The sequence below is a fragment of the Carassius gibelio genome, chromosome A6 (genome assembly GCF_023724105.1).
Source record: "Carassius gibelio isolate Cgi1373 ecotype wild population from Czech Republic chromosome A6, carGib1.2-hapl.c, whole genome shotgun sequence".
NCBI classification, from domain to species: domain Eukaryota; kingdom Metazoa; phylum Chordata; class Actinopteri; order Cypriniformes; family Cyprinidae; genus Carassius; species Carassius gibelio.
The window spans coordinates 2,093,893-2,120,496 of NC_068376.1; the positions used below are offsets into that span (position 1 = coordinate 2,093,893).

Consider the following 26,604-nt stretch of genomic DNA (forward strand, 5'->3'; position numbering starts at 1 on the left):
TGATTATTTCATGTAAAACTCTGATTTTAAGGACTTTAATAAAGAAAAGAAACTTTTTCTCTTCATTTGATGATATGAGTTAGATTGAGAGGATATTAATCAAAGAAATTTCCTATTTTCAAAACCCACTGTTCATAGTTATGGCTATTAAAGAAGGCTTTCATCCTAACTGACTTATACTATAGGAAGCTCTCTATTTATATTAGGAAAGACAACCTCAATTAATTGCTTAGTCCTCTGAGATCAAAATGGCCTGCGGGAGTAAAATGCGATGGCCAGACTGCTTGGTAGGACTGGCTGGTCCCAGCTGGCACACCCACAGTCACATGCAATCAATGGGCTGTTAAATAGATTTGGAACAAGTCCATTCTGTGCTTTAGTGATGTACTAAAAAGGCCAGTTTTCACGAGGGGAAGTTATAACTAGTAAAAAAAATTGAGACAAACATTCAGTTGCACAAATGCTTGTTCTTTCTGGTAATAATTTGGGTGAATTTTAAAGGAACACAGTAAAACAACAACAACAATGCTTTGTAAAAAATGTCACCCTGCAGCCCAAGACTGGTGGGCCACTGAAGCTAAGTAGGGTTGAGCCTGGTCAGTACCTGGATGGGAGACCTTCTGAGAAAACTAGGTTGCCTTTGGAAAAGGTGTTAGTGAGGCCAGGAGGGGGTGCTCACCCTGTTGTCTCTGTGGGTCCTAACGGCCCAGTGTAGGAAACAAAAATATTCAATGTGTCTTTGCAATCTATAGGCCTACTATTGTTTCTTTGCAAACCGCATGAGCAACTAATCAGACAGAAATGTCCAATAGAAAAGCTCCGTTCAATTTACTCTTTATAACAACAGTAAAATGTGTAACTCTCTGGGCTGATCAATATGCAATCTCACAGGCCTGGAGGGCAGTGGGGTGGTTACAGCATTCAGACACATCACTCGATACAGCCTTGCCAAAGACAGCACCTCCAGCCATAGCATTCAAACATAGCCTTTCCATAACCTCAGAGCAATGGAAATACTTATATATGTAACACAGACAACATGTTGTTATTGCCAAATGACCCCAGCGAGAGGAGAGGAGAGGAGAGGAGAGGAGAGGAGGGGAGAGGAATAGGAGGAAGAGGAGAGGAGAGGAGAGGAGAGGAGAGGAGAGGAGAGGAGAGGAGGGGAGGGGAGGGGAGAGGAGAGGAGAGGAGAGGAGAGGAGAGGAGAGGAAGAGGAAGAGGAAGAGGAAGAGGAAGAGGAAGAAGAAGAGGAGAGGAGAGGAGAGGACAGGACAGGAGAGGAGAGGAGAGGAGAGGAGAGGAGAGGAGAGGAGAGGAGAGGAGAGAAAGAGAAAGAGAAAGAGAAAGAGAAAGAGAAAGAGAAAGAGAAAGAGAAAGAGAAAGAGGAAGAGCAGAGGAGAGGAGAGGAGAGGAGAGGAGAGGAGAGGACAGGACAGGACAGGACAGGACAGGACAGGACAGGACAGGACAGGACAGGAGAGGAGAGGAGAGGAGAGGAGAGGAGAGGAGAGGAGAGGAGAGGAGAGGAGAGGAGAGGAGAGAAAGAGGAAGAGGAAGAGGAAGAGGAAGAGCAGAGGAGAGGAGAGGAGAGGAGAGGAGAGGAAGAGGAAGAGGAAGAGGAAGAGGAGGGGAGGGGAGAGGAGAGGAGAGGAGAGGAGATTAGATGAGATGAGATGAGATGAGATGAGATGAGATGAGATGAGAGAAGATGTGTGGAGAGGAGAGGAGATGAGAGGAGAAGGGGAAGAGGAAGAGGAGTACAGGAGAGGAGAGGATATGAGAAGAAGAGGAAGAGGAGAGGAGAGGACAGGAGAGGAGAGGAGAGGAGAGGAGAGGAGAGAAAAGGAGATGAGAGGAGAGGAGAGAAAAGGAGATGAGAGGAGAGGAGAGAAAAGGAGATGAGAGGAGAGGAGATCGGTGGGTTTGAGTAACTCACATGTTAGTGTTGGCAGTAGAGGTAAGCCATTCTCCAGCCAGACCAATGATATCCAGACCAGATGAAAGCTGATTGAAGAATCTAGGATGACCTGAGAAAAGATTTTACAGAAACTGTAAGTACAAATTGCAAATACATACTTTTCATCATAAAATTAATCAACCAGAACAAAATACTTTTAACTGTTGTTTATCTGTTTTTATTTAAATAGATTAAAAATTTAATTTATTCCTGTGACAAAATCTATATTTTCAGAATCATTACTCCAACCTTCAGTGTCACATGATCCTTCAGAAATGATTGTAATATGCTGGTTTGCTGCTAAAGAAACATTTCTGATTATTATCAATGTTGTAAACAATTGTTCTGATTAATATTTTGTGGACACCATATTCACTCCCAGGATTCTTTCTTGCCTTTCTTGTAGTAAGTTCAAAAGAACAGCAATTATTTCAAATACAAATATCTTGTAATACATATCTCTACAGTCTCTTTTGATCAATTTAATGCATCCAGTATTAATTTCTTGAAAACTATTAAAACTCTTAAAAACTCACACCACAATATTTGACATTTCTTTGGTTCTTTGGTAATTGCATAATTTATTTCCCGTTCTTATATTTCTTATAAATTATAAGTCAAACTCATCTGAAGACACATCCAATTTCAATTGCTCAATGGTCAACATAACAGAACTGCAGAAAAGACAATACCTAAAACTGCTCATTTCAAATGATCAAGACGTGAATAAATAGGGAGAACCTTTCATAAATTAATCATCATTTAAAATCATCATCAGTTCAAATCTCTGTTGTAAGCTATAAATTATATTAATTAAAGTTTAAGATTGATTTATGTTGGTGTAACATTAACTCATGCTTGTAATGATTGTGATGATTGGACGGTGTGATAAATTGTTCAAGGGGTTGTACCTGTTCTGACTCCATACTTGAGCGTGTCTCTGCAGTCCACCAGGATCTGCTCCAGCGACTCTGGTTGGTCAGACAGCTCCAGGTTGAAGCCCTCCATCCCCTCTAGGAGCTGGTGAGGGTGATGAAAGTCCAACACTTTGGTGGATCTGTCAAAGGTCTTGCGCACATAATTGGAGAGGATCTCCACCACCTCAAGAAGAAACTGAATTGTGGGTTCCTCACCATTTTTAGCAGGCAGCAGATCTGGAATTTAAGGAGTCAGTTTGTCAGCATATGGGGGTCAAAAGTGGGTTAGCGGAGGTGAAAATTCTAAAATCCACACTGAAAATTAAGGATTTGTTTTTATCTAATACTTAAAAATACCTGGTTCTGATTTCAAAATAATTAAAAAATAAAGAGATTTTTTAAAGATCATGCCTTTATTGGTAGTAATAATAATAATAATAACAATTTAAATGGATAGTTCACCCCCAAAATAATATTTGATGTTCATCTGCTTACCACCAGGGCATCCAAGATGTAAGTGACTTTGTTTCTTCAGTAGAACACAAACTGAGATTTTTTAACACAAACCACTGCAGTCTGTTAGTCTTATAATGGATGTGGATGGGAATCACGGCTAAGTTAAAAAAAGCAAGCAAGAAGAAGAAGACGCCTCACCTGCAGGGGTTAAGGCTAGAAGCATAATTTTGGTCACACTGTACAACAATAATTACTATTTTTCATTATCGTAAGGGGCATGTTTATGGATGGTGTATTGACATAAATGAAACACAATACACAAAATAAAATGTAATTGTTAGTGTTGGTTTGAGCAGTCTCCCTTCATATCCAGGCTGTGTGCAGACTGTGTCGAGCTTGCTCAGTACAGTTCTGTAGTCAGTACAGTAAATAACAATATAAAAACTGTTCAGTTTCTTGCACAGATCGATCATTTTGTGCCTTTACACATAAATGTATCGTTGCGAACCGCAGGGTTTAATTTGGTTTTGTTTGTGTGTTTTTTTATTTATAGTTTTATTGTATGTTTAAGGCATGATTCTCGTCCACATCCATTATAAGACTGACAGACTGCAACGGTTTGAGCTGAAAATCTTGGTTTGTGTTCTGCTGAAGAAACACTACACCTTGGATGCCCTGGGGATAAGCAGATAAACATTAGATTTTAATTTTTGGGTGAACTATCCCTTTAAATAGTTATATTTAAATTCAGATATTTTCCTTATATCTTCACTTGTTCATTGGTCCATCTGCGACAACTTGTGAAAATATCATCAATCTATTTTCTGTTTGATTTATATGAAGCACGAAAGCGTTAGATTCAGAAGTTTAACTCTTTTTGGCATACATAATTTGCTCATATATGCAGCAGCGTATGAAAACAGCATTAAGAATGAAGTTTGTGGTTACCTCGAGCGAACAGGTTGGAGAAGTCTGTCTCTGCGCGCGTGAAGCGCTCGCTGTTGTCATACATCGGGTTCTTCGCGCTCTCCTTGAAGGCGCCCACCATCCGACTCTTCTCATCTAGACTATTGTTCTTTTGCAGGAATCCTGCATCATTACAACACGGGGAAGAATTGCAAAACATTTCTTCAGCCTTGATTCTGGATGCAAAAGGGAAAAAGGTTTTATCTCTAACAAGTTGCTTAACAAAAGCAACTAACAGCAGGCTTGCTCTCTGATATTTATAGCAAAGGGTGATTCCAGCTGTTGGAGTTTTAGTAGGACAGTGCTATTTATTGATTAATGGAGGTTCAGAGGTGTTACTGTATCCATGACATCAGAGGATGTAGGGTGTGTGTTTTTTGGATCACGAAACACTGTTGAAACACGGATGAGTTTGGATCTGTCATCCTTCAGAGATTCCGCTTGACTGACTAGATGATCCATTAAATGCCGACAGGCACATTCAATAGACTGAAGCTCCAATCCATCGAGAATGTTTTATTAGAGCATCTTACATGATCATGGACAAATAGGACAAGCAGAAAGAACCATTTACATTATTAAATATAACGGTTCTTTTAGGCATCGATGGTTCCATTAAAAAACTTCTAAAAGTCAAGGTTCTAAAGATTTGTAAAATGCATTAAAAATTTATCTTTTAAGAACTGATCATTGAAAGGTTCTCTGGAGAACTCAAAATTATTAATCAATGGTTCCTTTATTTTTAAGAGTGTATACCATCGGCTAGAGTTTTCATAATTCATACTTTTTGTTTTGACTGGTTTCATACGGAGAACTGTTTAGAGTTACTAAATACTGTCAAACATGAGTTAGAGATGGTTGGTTTATACAGTATATTTGGGAGAAGATTATACAGTATATTTCTCAATATTTAACAGCATATATCCTTAGAGCATCCGTCTTTCGGTCACAGGGGCCCGGTTGTCTTTGAGTGCCGGTTATCTCTCTCATTTTGAGCAGGACTTTCACACAATATTATCAGAGAAAACAGATCCCCGTTCACTCCCCTGTCCACCATGCATCCCATCTCTATCATTCAGGTTCGGTTCTGATAAGAGCTAATAATGAATATTCGACGTCGTGGATATTTGGTGATGCGCATTAACATCAATAGGCTACACGATTTTATTGTGGCTATCAAAATAGATTTTTCTGTTTTCTCTCACGCTTAAAACCAAAGGCTTTTTGGTCTCCTAAATAGCTGTATTATTTAATAGCTGTATTTATTATAAGCTTGATATATAGGATTTGCTAAATATTATAAAAGATGGTTTACACCCTGGATTAGACATTAATTGAGTTCCTTTCCGTTTTTTTTTAATTCAAACCGAAATCAAATTGTGCATGAGCTCTCTTCAAAGAAATAAACAAAAATAAAGACATAAAGGAATACATAAATGCATAAAGAAAAGACCTATACATAATTTATTTCTATATTTTGTTTATTTGTAGTTTAGTTTTTTTCTCTTTATGCATTCCCGTAGGTTCCATTTATCCCTGCGGCACAAAATAATTTTAACACTTTTAAAGATCTTGAACATTTAAATTATTATTCAAGTTTCCGTTTTATGCGTGTTTTCTTATAGGTTGCAGCATATACATTTTATTTCAACAAGCTTCGTGTTGCTTTTGCATGTAATTATCATTACATGTTCATTAAAAAAAAATATATTAGAGAATACATACGAGATACGAGAATGAGACGATTTAAAGTTCACCGGGAGCGATGGCCACATCCCAGACGTCATCATCTTAAAAACACCCAATCCTCTTCACATCTTTTAGCAGTCTATAAAAAGCAGTGTGGCAGGTGGAGAGAGAGAGAGAGAGAGAGAGAGAGAACCACCCACTAGGACTAATAGAGAGCAACACCGGCAGTCCTTTTTCTCCTGATAGAGTTTCACTGTAGAACAAATCCAGTTTTGTCTATCTGACCGCGAGAGAATGTTTCCATCCAGTCCCTGACGTTTCACAGCACTCTCTACATGCAATTTTTATTTGCTCTTGCTGGTGTAAGCCTCTACTTTCGGGCCAATTTATATTCCTTTGTCCAGAAAATAATAATGCGAGTCACGAGTGAACAAGGGGTGATATGGGGGAACAAAAGACTAAGACCCTGTTCGCACATAGCCTGCAGGGTAAATAACAGCTCGCTGACCTTTAGTGTGCTGGCAACACGCAATGACAGTTACTCGCTCCCTATCTAGGGCACATATGAATTCACACCTGGGTCAGCAGAGCAACAACAGGACGGATAAATGTGCCCTTGGTTTTGGCACTTTTAGTGACCCCACTGACTGAAATGATGTTGACTGTAACTTACCACAGATCTTCATGCCCAGTTTCCTCGTGCATCCGTGTGCAACCCCGTACCACGCGTCGCCGGCTAAAACGAGACGTTTGGAAAGCTGTTCAACAATCCATATTTTATTTGATTTTTATGCTATGGGTAAGGATGTGTGCGTCTTATAAAGCAGGGTCATCATGCTTTGACGCATAAGGCAATGAATGTGCAGATTTGGGTCTTTGCCGGCTGTATTTTTCTTCTTCTTCTATGAGTCTATTCCAGGTTTTTAAAAGGAATCAGTAGAGGCTTTTAGAGAGGCAGACAGCTAATAGATGGTGGCACACATCCGGCAAAGAGGCGGTTTAAATAAGCAGGCATGAAATGAGGTCTCGGAATTAATTGAGTGTAACGCTTGTGTTTGACTTGCCAGCCTCCATTCAGTGAGACTAGAGAAAATGTAGCATACAAAAACACAGGAATGACCTCCAGCATTAGTGACCAGACAGACGCCAATGAAACGAACACACACAACATCAAGCATTGGTATATACTGAATTATTATTATTATTAATATAATGCATGAACATAAATATTCATAACGTTTTGAGTGTGCATTTTTTATAAATAATATAGTACAAGTATGTGTTTGGAAACGAAGCAGATTTATTATTATTGTCAATAGTTTGAAATGAATTGATCTCATCCTCCGGGGTGGGTTGTGTCTGGAGGCCGATCTAGCTCTGTCTGCCCCGGGCGCGCGCTGTCACGAGGCAGAGACAGCGCGCGCCCCTCGGGTCAGTGAGCGTGAGATAGAGCTTGGCAGGGAGATAATGGCAAAACACGCAGAACACGCACGCACACACACACACACACAATAAAAATACACAACATACAATTCGTTTGACAACATAGATTTATAACAAAATGGATATAACATGAAACATATATAACATGTATACTAAGTAGTTATTTTATTGCATTATTTATTTTTGTGCATTACTTTTTTTATTTAAATTATTTTAACCAATCATTATTATTATTTTTTACATATCTACACAAAGGCTTATCAAATCCATTTCTTTTATGCATTCATTTAAATAAAATTCTGACTCGGGCATTTTAAGTAGATTTATAAAATACTGTGAATTGGACCGTGATGGCGGGTCATTTTTGTAATTACGCTATTAAAGTGGGACTGTTGAGAGCAGATGATGGCTGATTGCTGCCATTTAAGCTGCCATAAAAACGTGGCAAAATGCAGGACTATTGTTATAAGATCGGGACCATAATTAACTGCAACACGTAATTTAGGCATAAGTGGGATGCTCTTATTTGAGAGTAAAATTAAGAATGTAATTGTATTTGTAATCTCCAGATATTAATTCAGACTAAAATTACCCAGAAAAAAGAGAGGAGATAAAATAATCGTACATAAGATTATTATTTAGTAGTGTTACATACATCTGTACACACAATCCGTCTCTCTCTCTATTCCTCACTTTGATCCTGAAATTGAAGAATTTACATTTTAATCAAAAAATCTAATCTATCTATCTATCTATCTATCTATCTATCTATCTATCTATCTATCTATCTATCTATCTATCTATCTATCTATCTATCTATCTATCTATCTATCTATCAGATAATTCATCATTTGTCTTTCTAGCTGTCTCTGTCAGCTAATAGACATTTCACACGGTGATGTGTGTTTTCAGGGCAGTGATGAACATCGCCACCCCACGGAGTAAACAAGCCAAGTGAAAAACGCGTTATCCAGAGAGACCTACTTGTGGCAGGTTGTCGTAAATTAGCCGTGTTTGGGTCCACATCAGGAGCCGAGGAAGAAGGTGCAGAAGACGCCATCAGTCCAGGAGAAACACCGTACAGCTTCCAGACTGGAAAAAAAGAAGAACTGCACTGGTAAATATGGAGAGTTATGATAAAGTGATGGCACAAATAATGCTGAATAATATTGCCCTAGGCTAGCTATATCTCATATACTGCTTACAAAATTAATATTAAGCGTTTTTGTTTTCAAGGAATCTCTAGCATAATTTCACGCATCTGGCAGCAATTCACTCCCTGTCAAAAGGATAATTTGTCTTGCGCCGCGCGCGCTCAGGGTCTGTCACGTTCAGAAATGCACAGCACACATCACACCAAAACGCGAGAAATTAGCGACAAACTTAAGAAATAACAAAAAGAATGGTAGGTAAGTTCCGAAAATAACCGGACACCTCCAGCTCCAGCGCGCGGCAGACCGTGAAGTCTGACTTAATTGGCTTTGTAACAAGGTTTTTAAATCGAATCATTTAAAACGCAGAAACGGGGAATCTGCTCACTTCAACCACAGCATAACTAAGGCAACGAAGTCGGGGCAGAAATAATCTTTGTGAAGACATTATTAGTGTTATGATAATGACGATGATAAATTCTGTTTCTTTGTGTTTAACCGATGCGCCCAAAACAGCAGAGCAAATGAACAGAAAAAGAGTGACTTATTGATTTCCCAATTAAGATCTTTAAATATCTTCAAATAACTCGCCTCAATCACTGTCGGGGTTTGAAATATGGGCAAAAAATCATTGCGCTGCTCATGTGTTAAATTGCACCATGTTTTTAGACCTGTGCCCGTAAGATCACAATATTGGCATAAACTGCAGGTTTATATCTGCACATGGATTTCTTATGATCGAATATAAAAAGCACAGTTTAGTTTCTGCTCCTCTTTCAAGCATTCTTATCCTCCTAACACCCGAGAAGAGAAAACATTTGGACCAAAACGCAGAAGGTGAGCGCTTACCTTACGAAGTCACAGGTGTCACAATAAAATCCAGAAGAACGGAGGCACACGGAGGATGTTCCACACCGCGTGACGAGGCACTCGACATCAGAAGACCACAAGAGTAAAGAAGAAATTAAAAATCCACCAGCACCAAATCTTGATTCAGTGTTTATCCTTCAAAAGGCGACAGGAGAATCTCCTTAATTCACTGTATTTTTCCACCGAGATATAGCCTATGAGATTAATATATGGACTCGAGGCTCGAGCCATCAGACACATGAAGTTTAATTCTCTGAGTAATATATAGGCTATACATATATATATATATAAATATGAACACGTCAAAATACCGTGAGAGTGAGACACCGGTGAGTGAGAGAACGAGAGAGAAGGAGGGAGGAGAGAGTCAGAGAGACATCATGAGGACGAGCTCAGGGTTTTCTTGTTGTTGTTGTTTTGAAACAATAAACATTTATAGTCTATTGTAATGTAACAAGATTTTAAGATTAGCTTTTTCATTTATTGCATGACTTGTGGATTAGACCCAGGTAGCCTATAACCTAGATGAGACGAGACGTCTGAAACTAGACGACACCGACATCCGCGAGGTGGCAACAGAGAACAGAACAACTTGAATTTGAATTAATGATTTTTGGGCAGCGCCCTGGTATATTCTCTATTTATGCCTGTAAAATCGTTTATTCCAGAACCTCTGCTGATTACGCTTGTCAGGACTGATGACATCTTTCTTTTTTTTTTTTTTGGATGTTGTTAATTAAACAATTACCGCCTTTTTAGCACCTGGACAGCTCCACTCGGTCAATACAGAAGAGACCGGGGCTAATTGTCACGATTGTTTTTTTTTTTTTTTTTTTTTTTTTTTTTTTGCAGTCATTCAGTATCTCGCAGGGTGGGTTTTCTATGTTCAAATTCTGTAGGCGCAAGTTTTGACAACAAAACGTATCTGAACGCACACATCACGCATTGTGATTTTATTGTGTTCACCTGTACAACAATAATAGTATGAATCTTACTTTTGGGAACAAAATCAGCAAAAAATATAGTTTAAAATACATTTGAAGACGTTTGGATTCAGCACACAACCACTGCTATAGAAAAAAAAGCATTTATACTCAAAATATTATAGTATATAGAGACTTAATATACAAGGTTCCTATGTTCTATGTACCAAGTGAGCAAAGAAAATGTTATTTCAGATTTTTTTATTTTTTATTTGAACGTTAAGGGAATCTTGGAAACGTTTTGAATGATTTCTGAAAATTCTAAAACAAGTTGTAACTTTTGATTGACGGCCAACTAAAATGCTTCAGAAATAATAATAATAATAATAATAATAATAATAATAATAATAATAATAATAATAATAATAATAATAATAATAAAACCGTTCTATGAATGTATAAATGTATTCATCCTAACATTTTGAGAATAATATTAAAGACCAGATGACTTTGAACGAACATTCTATTAATGTCATTTGGAAGAACGTTTGTTCACAATGTTAAGATAACCTTTTCAGAACGTTAGCCAACAAAGAACGTTTCTTGTTAAATGGAGATGTTGACATACTATTTGAAGTGTGACAACTAACCCAGGTTCAAACTGTGAAACAATATTGTTGTTTTCCTCCGTTAGATGGCGCAATGATGGCCTGCACCTTTCTGAACAACTAGACCGAAAAAGTGAAGAAATAGCTACTTTATTGTCTTAGGACATGCTGTATATAGATTACAATTCATGCAGAATATGATTTAAAGTCCAGTCAGTACTACACATAACTGGACATAAATGACACACATTGTTTATGAGCATTAGATATATTAATACTAAAACAATACTGTATGTGATTAGGACCACTAGATTTAGTAGATTCTTTGTTTTTTTGTTGATTATTTATGATGAAGATGATAATGTATCATCTGTGCTGTCAGTGGACTCTTCATCTGTGTCAGAGGATTCATCATCTGAGGACTCATCGTCATCTTTAACATCATCATCATCATCAGGTGTCATGTTCATCATATTCATCATCATCATCTGCATCTGATTCATCATCCACTTCTAGAATTTATAATCATGTCCAGATAAAGAAGGTGAATTCAACACACTTTATTTTCAATTATTTGATCAAACATTGATTCATTTCATTCTATGCAGTGCTTATGAAAACAGTTTTGGTTAAAGCAATTTACAAGTTCATGTTAATTTAAATACTAAAGAGGAAAAACGTAGTAAAGCTTATGTTTTTGTCATAAAAAAGAAGGGTTAAAGCATAGTAAAAAAAAAACGATAGATAGATAGATAGATAGATAGATAGATAGATAGATAGATAGATAGATAGATAGATAGACAGAATGTTTGTTTAGTCAGTAATCCTTTTTTAAACATACCAGATACATGAAGTGCCCTATAAATGCCTTACCTCTGCAAACAATTATAGTGGCCCGTGTCCTTCAACGCTCTCATTTCCATCCTCTTCACTCTGCACCTCAAGAGGATCCTGGTCATTTGCAGACAGCACTACTTGAGGGGCCTGGATATGTAGTTCATGCGCACATTACATTCTCCTTGTTTCTGTAATGCTTAAATTAAAAATTATTTTGAAACTTGGGTTTCAAAAAAGGTTTCTGGAACTGTGAGATTGAACAATAAATGTGTTAAAATGACTAAAGGAAAAAACAGATTCGGCACCTGTCATGACAGGAGGGACCTGTTTAGGTAGATTATGTCTATGTGTGGTTACATTTCTGAAGGACGGCGCTTTAGAGGCATTATACCCTCTGGTGCTGAAAAACATGGGGGATAAAAGGTAAACTATTAGAGATCACTGGAGCACATGAATGCCATCAGCTTCCCTGCTTTATGCAAACACGGCCCATAAACCACATCCATCACATCAGAGCATGCTGACCAGAATAAAAAAAGCAACTGATGCACTCAAATTAAAAATAAGCTTGTTTCTTTATTCCTTCTAGTATTGGTCATCTATCCCCTTTCTCTAGTATAGAAAACTTATTGCTTTTAGTTATTATTTTCTGATACTAAATACTATACATACTTTAGTTTTTACCTCTTGGAACTATTAACGTCTTTGAGTGTGGATGTTTTATGGTTATGGGAAGGATTCTCCTCCATCTTTTCACCAGGTTTTGCTTTCTGTTGCCTATACAAAACTAAAGCATCTAGATGGTTAAAGTGGACCAGTACAATAAAAAACATTATCATAAAAAATATTCTTTAAGTTAATAAGTTTAAAGGAATAGTTCACCCCCCCCCCCCCAAAAAAAAATAATTTGCTGAAAATTTCCTTACCCTCAGCCCATCCAGATTTTGAGAAATGATCATTCCATCACTTGCTCACCAATGGATCCACAGCAGTGAATGGGTGCCGTCAGAATGAAAGTTCAAACATCTGATAAAAACATCACAATAATCCACAAGTAATCCACACCACTCCCGACCATCAATTGTGAAAATATGCATGTTTGTAAGAAACAAACTAATCATTAAGATGATTTTATATAATAACTTCTAGCCAAATCATGATTCCATAATTTATAATAATGATTTCTCTAGTGAAAATGCCCATTGCTGGTTGTCCATCAGAATCCACAGACATATTTGCTTAGAATGGTTTGTTTTTAAACGATGCTTGATCTCTGCATATTTCCCTGATTCAGACAAAACTACTTTCACTGGAAATTATGGACATGTATTTCAGCTGGAAGCAACAGTTTGACATTAAAAACATCTTAAAGATGGATTTGCTACTTACTACAGCTTTTTACATCACTAGATTACCTGATTACATGTGGATTATTGAGATGTTTTTAAGTTTTCAGAGAACTATTCCTTTAAATTACCTGTTGACTGAGAGCTGCATGGAAAATGTATGTTTGTTAATCACTGATATAAAATGTCTCTACTGATTTTACCTCATGAATCTTGGAGTTTTGAGTGTCATATTTGTTGTCTCAGAGTTTATAGACAGTCCCTGTCCTTCTGTCTTTCCACTGGGATTTGACAAAATTAAACAAAGCACCTAATACATTTGACAGTGACATATTGTATATGTACTGTATAAGCATATTGTCTCTAAAACACCTCTAATTGATCTGAAAATCCAGCCTTCATTGTTCACTTTAGAGGTCTGGATTTTTTAAAACCTAGTTTGGTTTCCATTCAGCTGATTCTTTTGCCACTGGATCTACAGAACAAAAACAAAGCAGGTAAAGTCATTCACCCTTTCAGAAGAAAAATAAGCCTTAAGGAAACCAAGACAGACATCGTCATGTACATGCAACTGCTAAATGTTACAAAACGTTCTATAATTAAATGTGTGTATATGTTTAGATGGATATTAAATCAGACTAACACCTAGATTGTTTTATCTGCTGAATTGCCAATCACTGGTTTTAAGGGTGCAACTTCCTTCGGCAGAAACAGAAAAAAAAGACTAAATGTGAACAAGACTTAAGACACAATGATCAATTCAGATAGAATTTGGTCTGATGATATGAAAAAAAACACAATATCAATATCTAAATGGAACATAAAAACATATGTAGATTGTCCTGCCACTGACCTTTTCACTGACTTTGGGTGCAACCTCTGATGGCCTTCCAACACACTGTAAACTTACAATAAATTATATAAAAAAGTGTATTATATATATATATATATATATATATATATATATATATATATATATATATATATATATATATATATATATATATATATATATATATATATATTTATTTATTTATCCAGACATGGTAAAGCCATTATATAAAGTCCAATAAACAGTAGTCTATTCCTTCTTATAAAAACTGTTTGAAACACAGTTATGTTCATGTTGAGTTAATGTTAAAATATATCCTGGACCAGCTTTAAACAGGTAATATTATGATGATATTATTTAAACATACAGTATAGCTAACAGTTCACTTGAGGAAAGCTAAATCAGTCTTAATGTGCAGAATTGCCTATATTTCAAAAGTCTGATGAATATTTTAAGCCTTGATCAAAATCAGAGTCACATTTCATTGCAACAATTACAGCGGACAAAGCGAACCAATTTCTGAGGAAATCAGAAAAAGAGCTGTGAAAAATACATAGGCATAGACTTACTGCACCAAACATCCAAATTTTTGATGGATGACTTTGACCTTTTTTACTCCGCCCCTCCCCCACCCCGACCACCCACGTGGCTTTGACCTTTTTACCTTTACCCCTCCCCAAACCATGCGGCTTTGACCTTTTGACTTTTTAACGGATGCAGATGTTGTTACGAAATGTGATATGACATCTGTTTTGAACTATGTCATTAGGGATAAATCTTATGACAACTGTTATAACAACTGTTTGTAATATAGACACCGGACCTCCAGTACGCAACAGCTTCTTTATAATATATCATGCTTAGCTGTTGTACTGCGGATGTGTTATGACATCCTTTCTATATATCATGATATAAGCTAATGGGTATGTGGTCTGTTTGTTATGATCACCTGTTTGTAATACAGACCATGGACCTCCGGAATGAGATGCGACATCTGTTTAAATCAGACTGAAGGGTGCACATGTGCTCTTGTTCACAGTGTGTGTGTGTGTGCACTTTAACTGGATGGGTTAAAGCAGAGCATGAATTCGGAGTATGGGTCACCATACTTGGCTGAATGTCACGTCAATTATTTTTTTTTTTTAATATTGCGCCATTGACTTTTAGACTTTAGACCAGGTTTGAGTTGGTCTATGGCGCCGTCTATTTTCAGCTCCTTAAACGTCACGTCACTCTATTTTAAAGAATATGAAAATAAATAAAATATATAATTATATATGACAGTATGTTACTATCAAGAAAAACATTAATTTCAAACAAAGTATTCATCATTTAAGTTTAATGAACTTATAAAACACATCATAGTAACAAACAAACAAAGTAATTTTTCTTCAAACGGATATAAAGGAAAAAAATATTTTCAGAGAAAGACCCTTGATTGTATTCATTCATTAAAGATGTTTCTGGCAGATGGCTAAGCGGAGATGTAATTCGAGAACTGTGCCCTTCACTGCCATTAAGCTATGCTATTCATCATTTAAAAGGTGTGTGTAAACACAAATGGTGTTTTCACATATGAAGCAAATTTAGCCATGAAATAGTAATTATTTTACTTTTGCTATGGTCATAAACCTTACACCCATCTACTATTTTCAGACACAGAGCAGAAATGACATTTTGCAGGGCCTCTGTTTAGCTGTTCCAAAATACCTCTATTTAAAAGCAAAAAAGTTTAAAATGACCACCTATACCAATGGCTGTAAGTATCTTTACTATCCATATCATCTATCATTTAAATATTTAAAAAAAAACATATTATATTCTTTATTTAAAACAATATATTTAACTGACAGTATATCACAAAGTGTGTTTATGAATATTCAGTTGTTTGGTCTTTGGACTTTTCTATTCTAGTGCTTTTTACATAGTGCTGTTCAATTACTGTAAGATTGCTTTACACTAGTGTAATGAAAGTAAACTTTTCTTAAAGTTTAATGCTGTATTTTACTGTATCGCTATCCTTTTATTTATGTTGTATACTGTAAGTGTCATTGACTAGCAAAAGGATTCCTATTTCCCAAAAAGAGGTTTTAGTAACAGTGTTTTGAATTGATCGTACTAGTGTTCTCTAGGCAGTGAATTAGTTTGTGTATTTGACAGGTTTGTGTTTCATCTGTGGCCAAAGTTTGAGTCTGACTAAACTGTTTGATTTTGACCTGGAAGTTTGAAGTTTGCACAAGCTGGTGTATAGGTTTGAGATTGTGTTTATAGTTGTGAGAAAATGGTGAATTGCTTCATGCATTGGGGAAGTTGTGGCCTAGTGGTTAGAGAGTTTGACTCCTAACCCTAAGGTTGTGGGCTTGAGTCTCAGGCTTAGGTGCCCTTGAGCAAGGCACCAAACCCCCAACTTCTCCCTAGGTGCTGTGCATAAATGATGCCCACTGGTCCGTGTGTGCACTTTGGACGGATTAAATGCAGAGAATGAGTACTGAGAATTGGTTACCATACTTGGCTGTATGTCACTTCACTTTACTTAGAATTGTGTGTTAGCAATCGATACAAACTGTAATGCATTTTTAATTCCACAGAGCATTGTAAAACTTACACATGCAATGACTAAGCGTAAGCGGTGAAAACTCGAAAGTAAAACTGTCAGAGATGGGATAGTGTTATCTTTTCTTATCACAACTGTGGTAAGAATATTTCATCAAGCACGGTGAGTAATGGCTTCTCCTGCTATTGTTATTTGCACCTCTTGCCACATGTACAGTTTATCTATCTCTGTCGCTGATGAGGGATTCACATGTGATAATTGCAGGGAAATAGTTAGGCTGACAGAGAAGATTTCAGAATTAGAGACACACGTCGAGCTACGGGATTCCCATACAATGTTCTGTTCTGGCAACAGAGCCCCTGCAGCAGGGCAACTGGGTGACAGTGAAGCAGCATAGTCGTGGGTCAAAGCACCGCTCTTCTGTTACGATCAAAACATTAAACAGGTTCTCTCCACTCAGTGATGCACCCACTGAGAAACCTGATGAAAGTGCTCTAGTTATTGGCGATTCTATTTTACGGAAAGTGAATGTTTACCGGGAGCCAGAGCACCTGACATCTTGGCAAATTTAGACAATATGTTTCAGGACCTATTCATTGTCTAAATCATACTCTAGATTTAATACTGTCACATGGAATTGATGTTGATGGTGTTGAAATTATGCAGCCAAGTGATGATATCTCAGATCATTATTTAGTTTTGTGTAAAAACTTCATATAGCCAAAATTTTAAATTTTAACCATCACTTCTACCACAAAAGACTGCTTTATAAGTTATCTTCCTGATGTATCCAAATTCCTAAGCATATCCAAAACCTCAGAACAACTTGATGATGTAACAAAAACTATGGACTCTCTCTTTTCTAGCATTTTAAATACAGTTGCTACTTTACGCTTAAGGAAGGTTAAGGAAAACAGCCTGACACCATGGTATAATGAGTATACTCGCATCTTAAAGAGAGCAGCCCAAAAAATGGAGTGCAGCTGGGGGAAAACCAAACTAGAGGTATTTTGTATTACTTGGCGGGAAAGTAACCTATCCTACAGAAAAGCATTAAAAACTGCTAGATGCAATTACTTTTCTACTGTTTTAGAAGAAAACAAACATAACCCCAGGTATTTATTAAATACAGTGGCTAAATTAACAAAAAATAAAGCCTCAACAAGTGTTGACATTTCCCAATATCACAGCAGGAATGACTTTACTTTACTTCTAAAATTGATACTATTAGAGAAAAATTGTAACCATTCAAAGTCAGCTACAGTATCGCATCAGACAGTGCACTATAGACCCCCATCAGGAACAGTTCCACTCATTCTCTACTACAGGAGAGGAAGAATTGTTTAAACTTGTTAAATCATCTAAACCAATAACATGTACCATGTATGCTAGACCCTGTTCCATCTAAGCTCCTAAAAGAGGTGCTTCCAGAAGTCATAGATCCTCTTCTGACTATTATTAATTCCTCATTGTCATTAGGATATGTCCCCAAAACCTTCAAACTGGCTGTTATTAAGTCTCTCATCAAAAAACCCTTTTCTGTCCAAGATACTAGAAAAGGTAGTATCCTCACAATTATATTCCTTCTTAGAGAAAAATGGTATCTGTGAAGATTTCCAGTCAGGATTTAGACCATATCACAGTACTGAGACTGCTCTCCTTAAAGTTAAAAATGACCTGCTCTTATCATCTGATCGTGATTGTATCTCTCTATTAGTGCTGTTGGATCTTAGTGTAGCATTTGACACTATTGACCACAACATTTTTTGCATAGACTTGAACACTTTGTTGGCATTAATGGAAGTGCATTAGCATGGTTTAAATTGTACTTATATGACCGCCATCAATTTGTAGCAGTGAATGAAGAGGTATCATATCGATCACAAGTGCAGTATGGAGTACCTCAAGGCTCAGTACTAGGGCTGCTACTCTTCATTCTTTACATGTTACTCTTGGAAGATATCATTATGAAACATGGTGTTAGCTTTCACTTTTATGCTGATGATACTCAGCTCTATATTTCTTCGCACCCCTGTGAAACACACCAATTTGAAAAACTAATGGAATACATAGTCGATATAAAAAACTGGATGATGAGTAATTTCTTACTGCTAAATTCTAAAGGTGTTAATTAAAAACTAAAAACTAAAAACCTAAAAACTGTGATAACATGTAATAACCTAGAACACTGTCTAAGACTTGATATCTGCTCTGTCAATTCTTCGTCATCAGTTAGGACCCTAAGTGTGTTATTTGATAGCAATCTGTCCTTAGAAAGCCACGTTTCTAGCATTTGTAAAACTGCATTTTTCCATCTCAAAAATATATCTAAGTTACGGCCTATTATCTCAATGTCAAATGCAGAAATGTTAATCCATGCATTTATGACCTCAAGGTTGGATTATTATAATGCTTTATTGGGTGGTTGTTCTGCACGCTTAGTAAACAAACTACAGCTACAACTAATGCAGCAGCAAGAGTTTTTTCTAGAACCAGGAAGTATGACCATATTAGCCCAGTCCTGTCAACACTGCACTGGCTCCCTATCAAACATCGTATAGATTTTAAAATATTGCTTATTACTTATAAAGCCCTGAATGGTTTAGCACCCCAGTATTTGAATGAGCTCCTGTTACATTATAATCCTCTACATCCGCTGCATTCTCAAAACCGATGCATTCTCAGAAAATATTTTTCATTTCCATTCTTATAGTATATATGACACTGCCAAATTAAGTCTGAAACAATATACAGGAGCTCAATTATTCTCTCTTTCTCACGTGCACACACTCTCTCTCTAATTCAGCATGAGATTACCCTTCATCATCTATTAACCCTGACTGTCCCGACTGAGAGGTGAAGGTTCCCGAGGGTCTCTTGGAGCAGCTGGCTCTTGGGGAATCAGATTTTTTCATCTCCCGTCCCTCGAGAGAGATGCTCGTTTTCTGCCCTCCAGCCAATGAATTGGCAGCCAATTTATTGTCTATTTTAGGTTTTTTTATCTTAAAAAAAAAAGTCTGAACATCTAGTGTTAATGAAGAAGCAATTGGATCAATAATTCCTTTCCTAATCCACATTTTTATCTTGTTCTCTACGGTTCATTAACTTCTGTAATGGAGAAATGTCACTAAACATTATCTTCAGGGACTTTGAATATTTTTTTCACTGTTGAAAAGAGAAGAAAAAACACAAGGTAACTTCATGTTTGCCTCCGGGAACAGCAGAAACAAACTGACACTGAATACCAGCACAATCAGTCATAAACACATTTAGCCTTTGTTTGACAATGAACAAAATGTAACTAAATTAAATATCAAAGAGATATAAAAACGCTTTATGATTTACTGCAGAGAGATGCTGGTGAAACACAAGTATATTCAATTAACTCTGACTCCTTTCCCTTGAATTATTTTATGTATATTGTGTGCATAATGTACACTGGGGTCTAAAATTTAAAGACATCATAAAAACATGCTTTAGTAACTCATAATTAAGACATAAAAAGTACAAATTATGAGATACTAACTCATAATCATGAGATAAAAACTATATTAAGTATTATTTATGATAAAACTCAGTATACTGAGATTAAGTCATAAATTACATTAAAAGTCAAAATTGTGACAAAATTCTAATTATAACTAAAATATTGTCTGACATAATTTCGACAAGGCATAATGACTTAGCACCTCATGATTTTGACTGTTTATGCCATTATTGACTTTGACTTTGAATTTTTTTCCTAATAATCATAACTTAGTCATTTTGAATTTATATATCATAAATGAATAATCAAAGCATGAATTTAATTTTTCTCATTTAAAGGAAATGGTCTTTTATAAGAAAAACAAAGAGAAAGGGTTAGAATCTGTCACCTCAGACGTGCATCCCATGTATATGAGACTGGAACATGTTAGCTTTGACCAAACAGCAGTGCTATTGGTAAAATCTGTTTGTGCAAGAGTCTGCAAACTACTGTAAATGATAAAATAATCCAATTACAGTGTATCCGTATAAGGATCAATCTCAAAATTATAAAGGGTTGTTCACTTTCAAGGGAACTTCGAACTGCGTCCTCTGCATCCTTCGTAATCTGAGACGTTTTTGAGATACAAATTTCCAAAAAAGAAAAAGTTTTCATTGATTTTGTTTTCTGTGGTTGTTTTATGTGATTTAAATCTTGATCAGAGTGACTTTATTACCGTGTTTAATGTCCCTGAGATGTCATTTACCACAGTGAGTGATGGACAGTGGGTTAGGCAATCAGGGGATGCTGATGATTACTGGAAAGAAACACATCTGTGGAGAGTTGTGTAGCATACTGATAATAACACACAGATTATGGACAGGAGGCAGCCGGGGTGTTTAATTCATCACAGGCCACAGATGAATGAGCGACAAATGTGAATAAATGAGTCAATTACAGGAGACATGCTGTGTGCTTGGGCTTCACCTGGCTGATGTTTTCATTATAAATAATGGAATAACAACCCTGTGTCTTTCAGTATGTTATCATCCCAATAACAACCACAGCCTGGTAATACAGAGAGAAAACAAAATGTTATACATACAGTATCACAACATGCTGCCAGTCTTTATGATTTACTGCATGCTTTGTGTTGTGTTTTACTCATTAGGTTGGAACATTTGTAGGAGCACAACTTTACTTCCAATAGGAGAACCTCTGGGTAGCTTTTTATATGACCAAGGGGCTCATAAGCTCTAAAAAGGACCATAAAACACTGTAAAGCAGTCCATGTAGTATTCTGTATTGTCAAATGGTAAATACAGAATTTTAGTAATCATTAAAAAAAAAAAAAAAAAACATATATATATATTTTTTTAAATAAATGTCAAATTATTTAATTTCTAAGTTCTTAAAAAACAAAGTTTCATAACACAAAAACAGAAAATACTCCTTAGGGATGAAATAATTAGTGATCGGAAGATTGGATAATTTTACAGATTATCTCATTCAATCTCTCTCATTTCTTACAAAGTTATAATGTTATACTTTCAATATTAATATTAATTTTCAGTACTAAACAAGCTGGAATGGAGTCTGTATGTTAAATTCAAAATAATTGCATAAAGTTGTGGAGGACAAGAAGAAAAAACATATGTCTGAAGAATATGAGCAAGTGCTGTAAGGAGTGAATCTGACTGCTGAGAAATGTAAAGTAACTGTCAGGCCCTGTTAGGTTACACATACACACACATCATTTCTATCCCTATCTCTTCATACACTGCTGGCAAGGGGAGTGACAGCTTAGACAATTATTAGTTTGACTGGTTGTCCATGTGCATTATGAAACCTGGGATGTATGGCGGACAGAGTTCTCCACAACCCATTCTCACTCCAAAGGCGTCAAAAACCGAAGCATGGTCAAGCGCCCCTAGCGTCACTTTTATGACGCCAAATGTGCCTCTCGGCGTCGACTATCGAAGCACTACGACCTTCATTGCTTTCAGTGGGAAACTTTTGGCGTCAGAATTCGACACGAGGACATGAGATGTTTATCGCTATGAAATCACGTTCAAGAAGTCTCATTCAGCACACATCGCGCGATACTTGCTATCAGTTCCACAGTTTGGGTGAGTAGTCGTATATACGCTCTTTTAATGCCTTTTATAAAATGTATTCTGTCTTATTTATTAATCAGATTAGTGCCATATGTTTAATCGCTGTATTATATCGGTCATCCGCGGCTGTCTTTGAGTTTCATTGCGTTTAAATAAATGAACACAGCTGCTAATTAGTGTGATTAAACTCTATCTGTCACGTGACGTGCCATAGACCTTCGATCCGTTTTATATTATTATTAATTTCAGGATCAATGATGTAAGTTGTATTTGTAGTAAAATCATGGTAATCACGACACAATAGTAATAAATGAAATGTGAAGTTAAAACACAGTAAATGGGACATTAGTAACTGTAACTGTAGTTTTACTATGATATATTAATAATCAATACAACAATACAATAATCACCAAACCAGCTATGTTTGTATCACTGTAATGTTAGTGTTTTTATGTGCTTTTATATGACAGATATCACAGTAATCATGTGTTCTGTACCATGCTTTTAATACCTTTTAATGTGAATCCAAAAAAAAAAAAAAATTCAAATTAAAAATAAATAATAAAACATGTATTTTTCCATCTTGCAGTTCATTCATATCAGTTTATATATATATATATATATATATATATATATATATATATATATATATATATATTTATTTTTATATATATATATATATATATATATATATATATATATATATAAATATTTTGCTCACAGATCATTATTAACATTCTGTATATAATTCAATTTTATTTTCTCTCCCCTTTTTTATTATTTATATTTTTAGCTGAAAAGACGTAAAGGCAGTCAGCCCAGTGGTGTTTCTGGAGAGGGATTCCTTCAGAAATGGAGAAGACAGAAAGCTGCGGAGGCAGATATTTGCAGCAGTAAGTCTGTGATAGTTTGTCTCTTTTATCAAAAATTTCTGCTGTTATAATTTGTACAGCATTTGTTGTTTCTTAAACTGTTGCACTGTCCAAATACCCACACTTGCCATCTTTTCACTTGACCACTTGATTACTTATTTGAAGTCTTTCCTGTATTTGGCCTAGTGTTCGAGTGAGCATGATGACCACGAGTGTGTGTCGAACTTTTCATGACCTGATGACTGTGTTTCCCAATCCTGATCCTGGAGAACCCCAGCACTGCACGGTTTTGGTGTCTCTCTTATCTGCCTTGGAGTCTTCACTGATGAGCTGATGAGTTGAATCAGGTGTGTTTGATCAGGGAGACATCTCAAATGTGCAGTGTTGGGGTTCTCCAGGACCAGGATTGGGAGCCACTGCCTTATGGGACACTTATGTGTTTAAAGAGATTTTTAATATCTAATTATCAATATTTCACATACTGTACATTGGACAGCTTTCCATGACCTCTTGTGAGATCTCGGCAAAAAGTCTGACGATTTATTCCAAAACATGATGCATGATGGGATACACTAAGCTTTGTATAGCGCTCCAGAGCAGTATTGGAGAGGTTTAGTGTGTGTTAAGGACGCTGTGCTTTGGCATTATTAAGACCGGGGACAGTCTCGTTCACACACTGTCACGTACACACACTCTCAAGTGGCCAAGACTGCAAGTGTGGGTATCTGGACAGGGTCAAAGTCTTAAAAATGATCCCTAAACACATCACAGTCTTAATAATCCAGTTTAACACTTGTATGATATTGTACAAGCCCCAGGACTGTCTCATCTGACACTATCAAAGAATTCATATGACTATAGCTTGTTATTAATTACTTGCTTTCAATAATGGATTCATTTAACATTTAATTATACAGCATCTTTACAGAGGTGTAATGTACAAGCTGCACGTAATTAATAATATGTCCTTCCTTCTGTCTTACAGGATTTTTTCCAGATAATGCTGTTCTTCTTTTTCAGGTCTAAAATATCGAGCTCAACAGCTATTTTAAGAGCCAACCCTCACAAACCTTCCTAAAACCTAAAAGAGCTATTACTGAGTCTCAGCGAATCTTGCCATGATCAGCTCTTCCCAGGTACATTTGTTTACTCCAAAAATGCTCTGGTCTGAATCTTACTTTAAATTAACTTAATTATGTTTAATGAGCAATATTAATTGCACAGAGAGTAAGTAGAGATTATCTTGTTTCACAGAAGAGAAGGAAGACCAAGGAAATGATTTGCTCAGGATGAGGAATGAAGATGGCCATCTTGAGCTCAAACAAACAGAAGTCCTCTGGTATGTGTGTGTTGAAGCAATGTTATACAACATTTTATGATGATCTCTCACAGAACTGGTCATGTCAGCCTTGATTTCGTTTTATACTATTACAATTACAGCATGTTAGCAAAGTGTGACTGGACATTTTTAATATTATGTTTTTAAAAACACACCACCTGTTTTATTAGCAGACAAGTGTCATGAAATTGGTTTAGTTGATATAAACACCAATTGACATTATTTCATTGTTTTGTAAATGTTATGTTATAAATTGTGAATTGATAGTTGATTGGTTTGAAGCCAGGCATTACACTGCACAGACTAAAACACATTTGTGAGAGAAGTCAGGAACTTTGGAGAAAGATTCTAGAGGAAAAAAACACATTTACTGCAACAACAGATGAATTCTAGAGTCTCTGAGAACTACACATGCTAATGTCTCATGAGCAAGACCTTTGCTTCTGTAACTTTTTCTTAATTCTTGCAGAATGACATATTTATTGCAGTATTTTTATTTGTACAGATGATCTCATCAGCCAAATGAGGGGTTTTGACCAAGTGATGCTCTTGAAAGGAGTGAAAGAAGAGGATGTGGTAAATTGTCTTCAGAGAAAAGCTTCTCAAAAGATCTTAAAACAGCTTGAAGAATGGTAAGTGTACAGTACTACAAGGGTCATAGTTACTCACCCTGCTAAAACCACACAGAACATAAGCTGCGCTCTCTGTCCATTAAACAACTTCTTCTGCATTGTTTGTTTCACTTTGACCAGGTCTGGGATCTTAGGACTGAGAGATCATCTGGCTGAGAACAAGCTACACCTCATCAGTGCTGGACATCAACCACAAACTGTTTCCAGACACGAGAGAAGAAGATCACGATGGGGAGATGAAACCAGTTTAGATGTGATGATGGGAATCATTATTTTCTGAAACAGTATCACATGTCTTATATGTATCACATGATCTGTATCACAGTTGACTGGATGGGACTGTGTGACTTTTAAGGACATTTCATCACTCATCTGTGTGAACTGATTTATATATGAGGTTAATGTATTTTTGATGATAATTATTTTCATTGAATCTTATTCGTCTTGATGCTACTTTATCAACTTTATAGTCTATGCTTCAATAAAATGAAAATGATGAATATTGTGTTCTGAAGATTCTTGGTAAATACATCATTTTACTAGGTAGGTTGATATGTGTTTATTTTAGACTTGGAAAAACTACATATTAATTATTGGGATTATTTTTTATTTAAGACATAAACATTTTTGATCGGATTAATAACATCTGGGACATCAGTACACCAGAAAGTAATTTTTTTATATTTTAGTAACAAATATGCACATTTTTTGTGAAATACAGGGAGTTACAAGATTAATTATTCTGCATTACAAGATGGTGCCATGGGCTTTATTGTTACAAGCACTTGACGGATAACTGAGAATGTAGCAGGAATGATCAACGTGGATCTTGTACTGCATTAAAACCAAGAGCACACACATTACCGATGTCCAGCACATGAGGAGCAAGAGACAGGGGTGAGAGGACATTTTTACACTGATTTCGGCTAATTAGTTATATATAATGCTAATATATATATATATATATATATATATATATATATATATATATATATAAATTAATATTCTTAGCACTGCATGAATTTGTCCTTGTGTAATAGTGAAGTATCACAATGTGTATACATTGTCCTTGATTACTGCTTAACAGTGGGGAATAGATAATGGCAAGTTGTTGCAGGTTCATCCATTATATTTCTTGCCATTTACTTCAAAAATCAAAGAAATAATCTATTATTTTCATTATTAAATCATTTCTTTATAATTTTTCCATGTTTCATCAGATGGCCTCACAATGTCCTGTCAAAAGGTATAATAGCCATGATGAATAGAATAGAAAACAGAGGACTGTGAAAACTGTCAGATATAAATGTGACTCAGCTCAGTTTGTTGTTCATGATGAAGAGAATACATATATGTAGGTTTTACTGCCCTGCTACCCCCAGGGGCCCAGTAGCACCCCCCGGAAGAGCCCAAAACTGTACATTTCAAATGGCTGTAAATCAGAGTCCAATTAACATATCAAAGAGAAAATGGGCAGGATTATTACTTATGCTATGCTGATAAAATAATGTTGAGCTCAGTTTTCAGAAATAAGTGGAAAGCTGGCATAAAAGCATTTTAAATATTGCTCACTGTAAAATACCACATTTCAGCCTGCCTCTCAAATATATCATAGAGGTTTGCACA

The 26,604-nt window shown here is 36.2% G+C and overlaps 1 protein-coding gene and 1 long non-coding RNA gene across 5 annotated transcripts in view; one reads left to right on the forward strand and one right to left on the reverse strand.

Annotated features, from left to right (window-relative positions):
- The window catches only part of LOC128015234 (glutamate decarboxylase 1-like), a 19,572-nt gene extending 9,800 nt beyond the window's left edge, over positions 1–9,772 (reverse strand). The window contains exons 1-6 of one of the 2 annotated variants that reach the window (XM_052598912.1): positions 9,432–9,772; positions 8,416–8,540; positions 6,662–6,724; positions 4,282–4,422; positions 2,872–3,114; positions 1,940–2,030 (exon numbers count right to left, since the gene is read on the reverse strand). In XM_052598912.1, the coding sequence (XP_052454872.1) occupies positions 1,940–2,030; positions 2,872–3,114; positions 4,282–4,422; positions 6,662–6,724; positions 8,416–8,491 (614 nt within the window). In that variant the 5' untranslated portion in view covers positions 8,492–8,540; positions 9,432–9,772. The remainder of the gene's footprint in view (positions 1–1,939; positions 2,031–2,871; positions 3,115–4,281; positions 4,423–6,661; positions 6,725–8,415; positions 8,541–9,431) is intronic. The other variant, XM_052598913.1, reaches the window with a different exon arrangement.
- A 13,145-nt stretch (positions 9,773–22,917) lies between these two features.
- Positions 22,918–25,471, forward strand: LOC128015124 (uncharacterized). Of its 3 annotated transcripts, none has more exons than XR_008183798.1 (5): positions 22,918–23,028; positions 24,028–24,143; positions 24,262–24,346; positions 24,852–24,978; positions 25,099–25,471. It is a non-coding gene; the product is annotated as an uncharacterized LOC128015124 (long non-coding RNA). The 3 variants fall into 3 exon arrangements; XR_008183796.1 differs by having other exon boundaries at positions 22,927–23,028; positions 23,194–24,143; XR_008183797.1 differs by having other exon boundaries at positions 22,927–23,028; positions 23,993–24,143.
- The last annotated feature ends 1,133 nt before the right edge of the window (positions 25,472–26,604 follow it).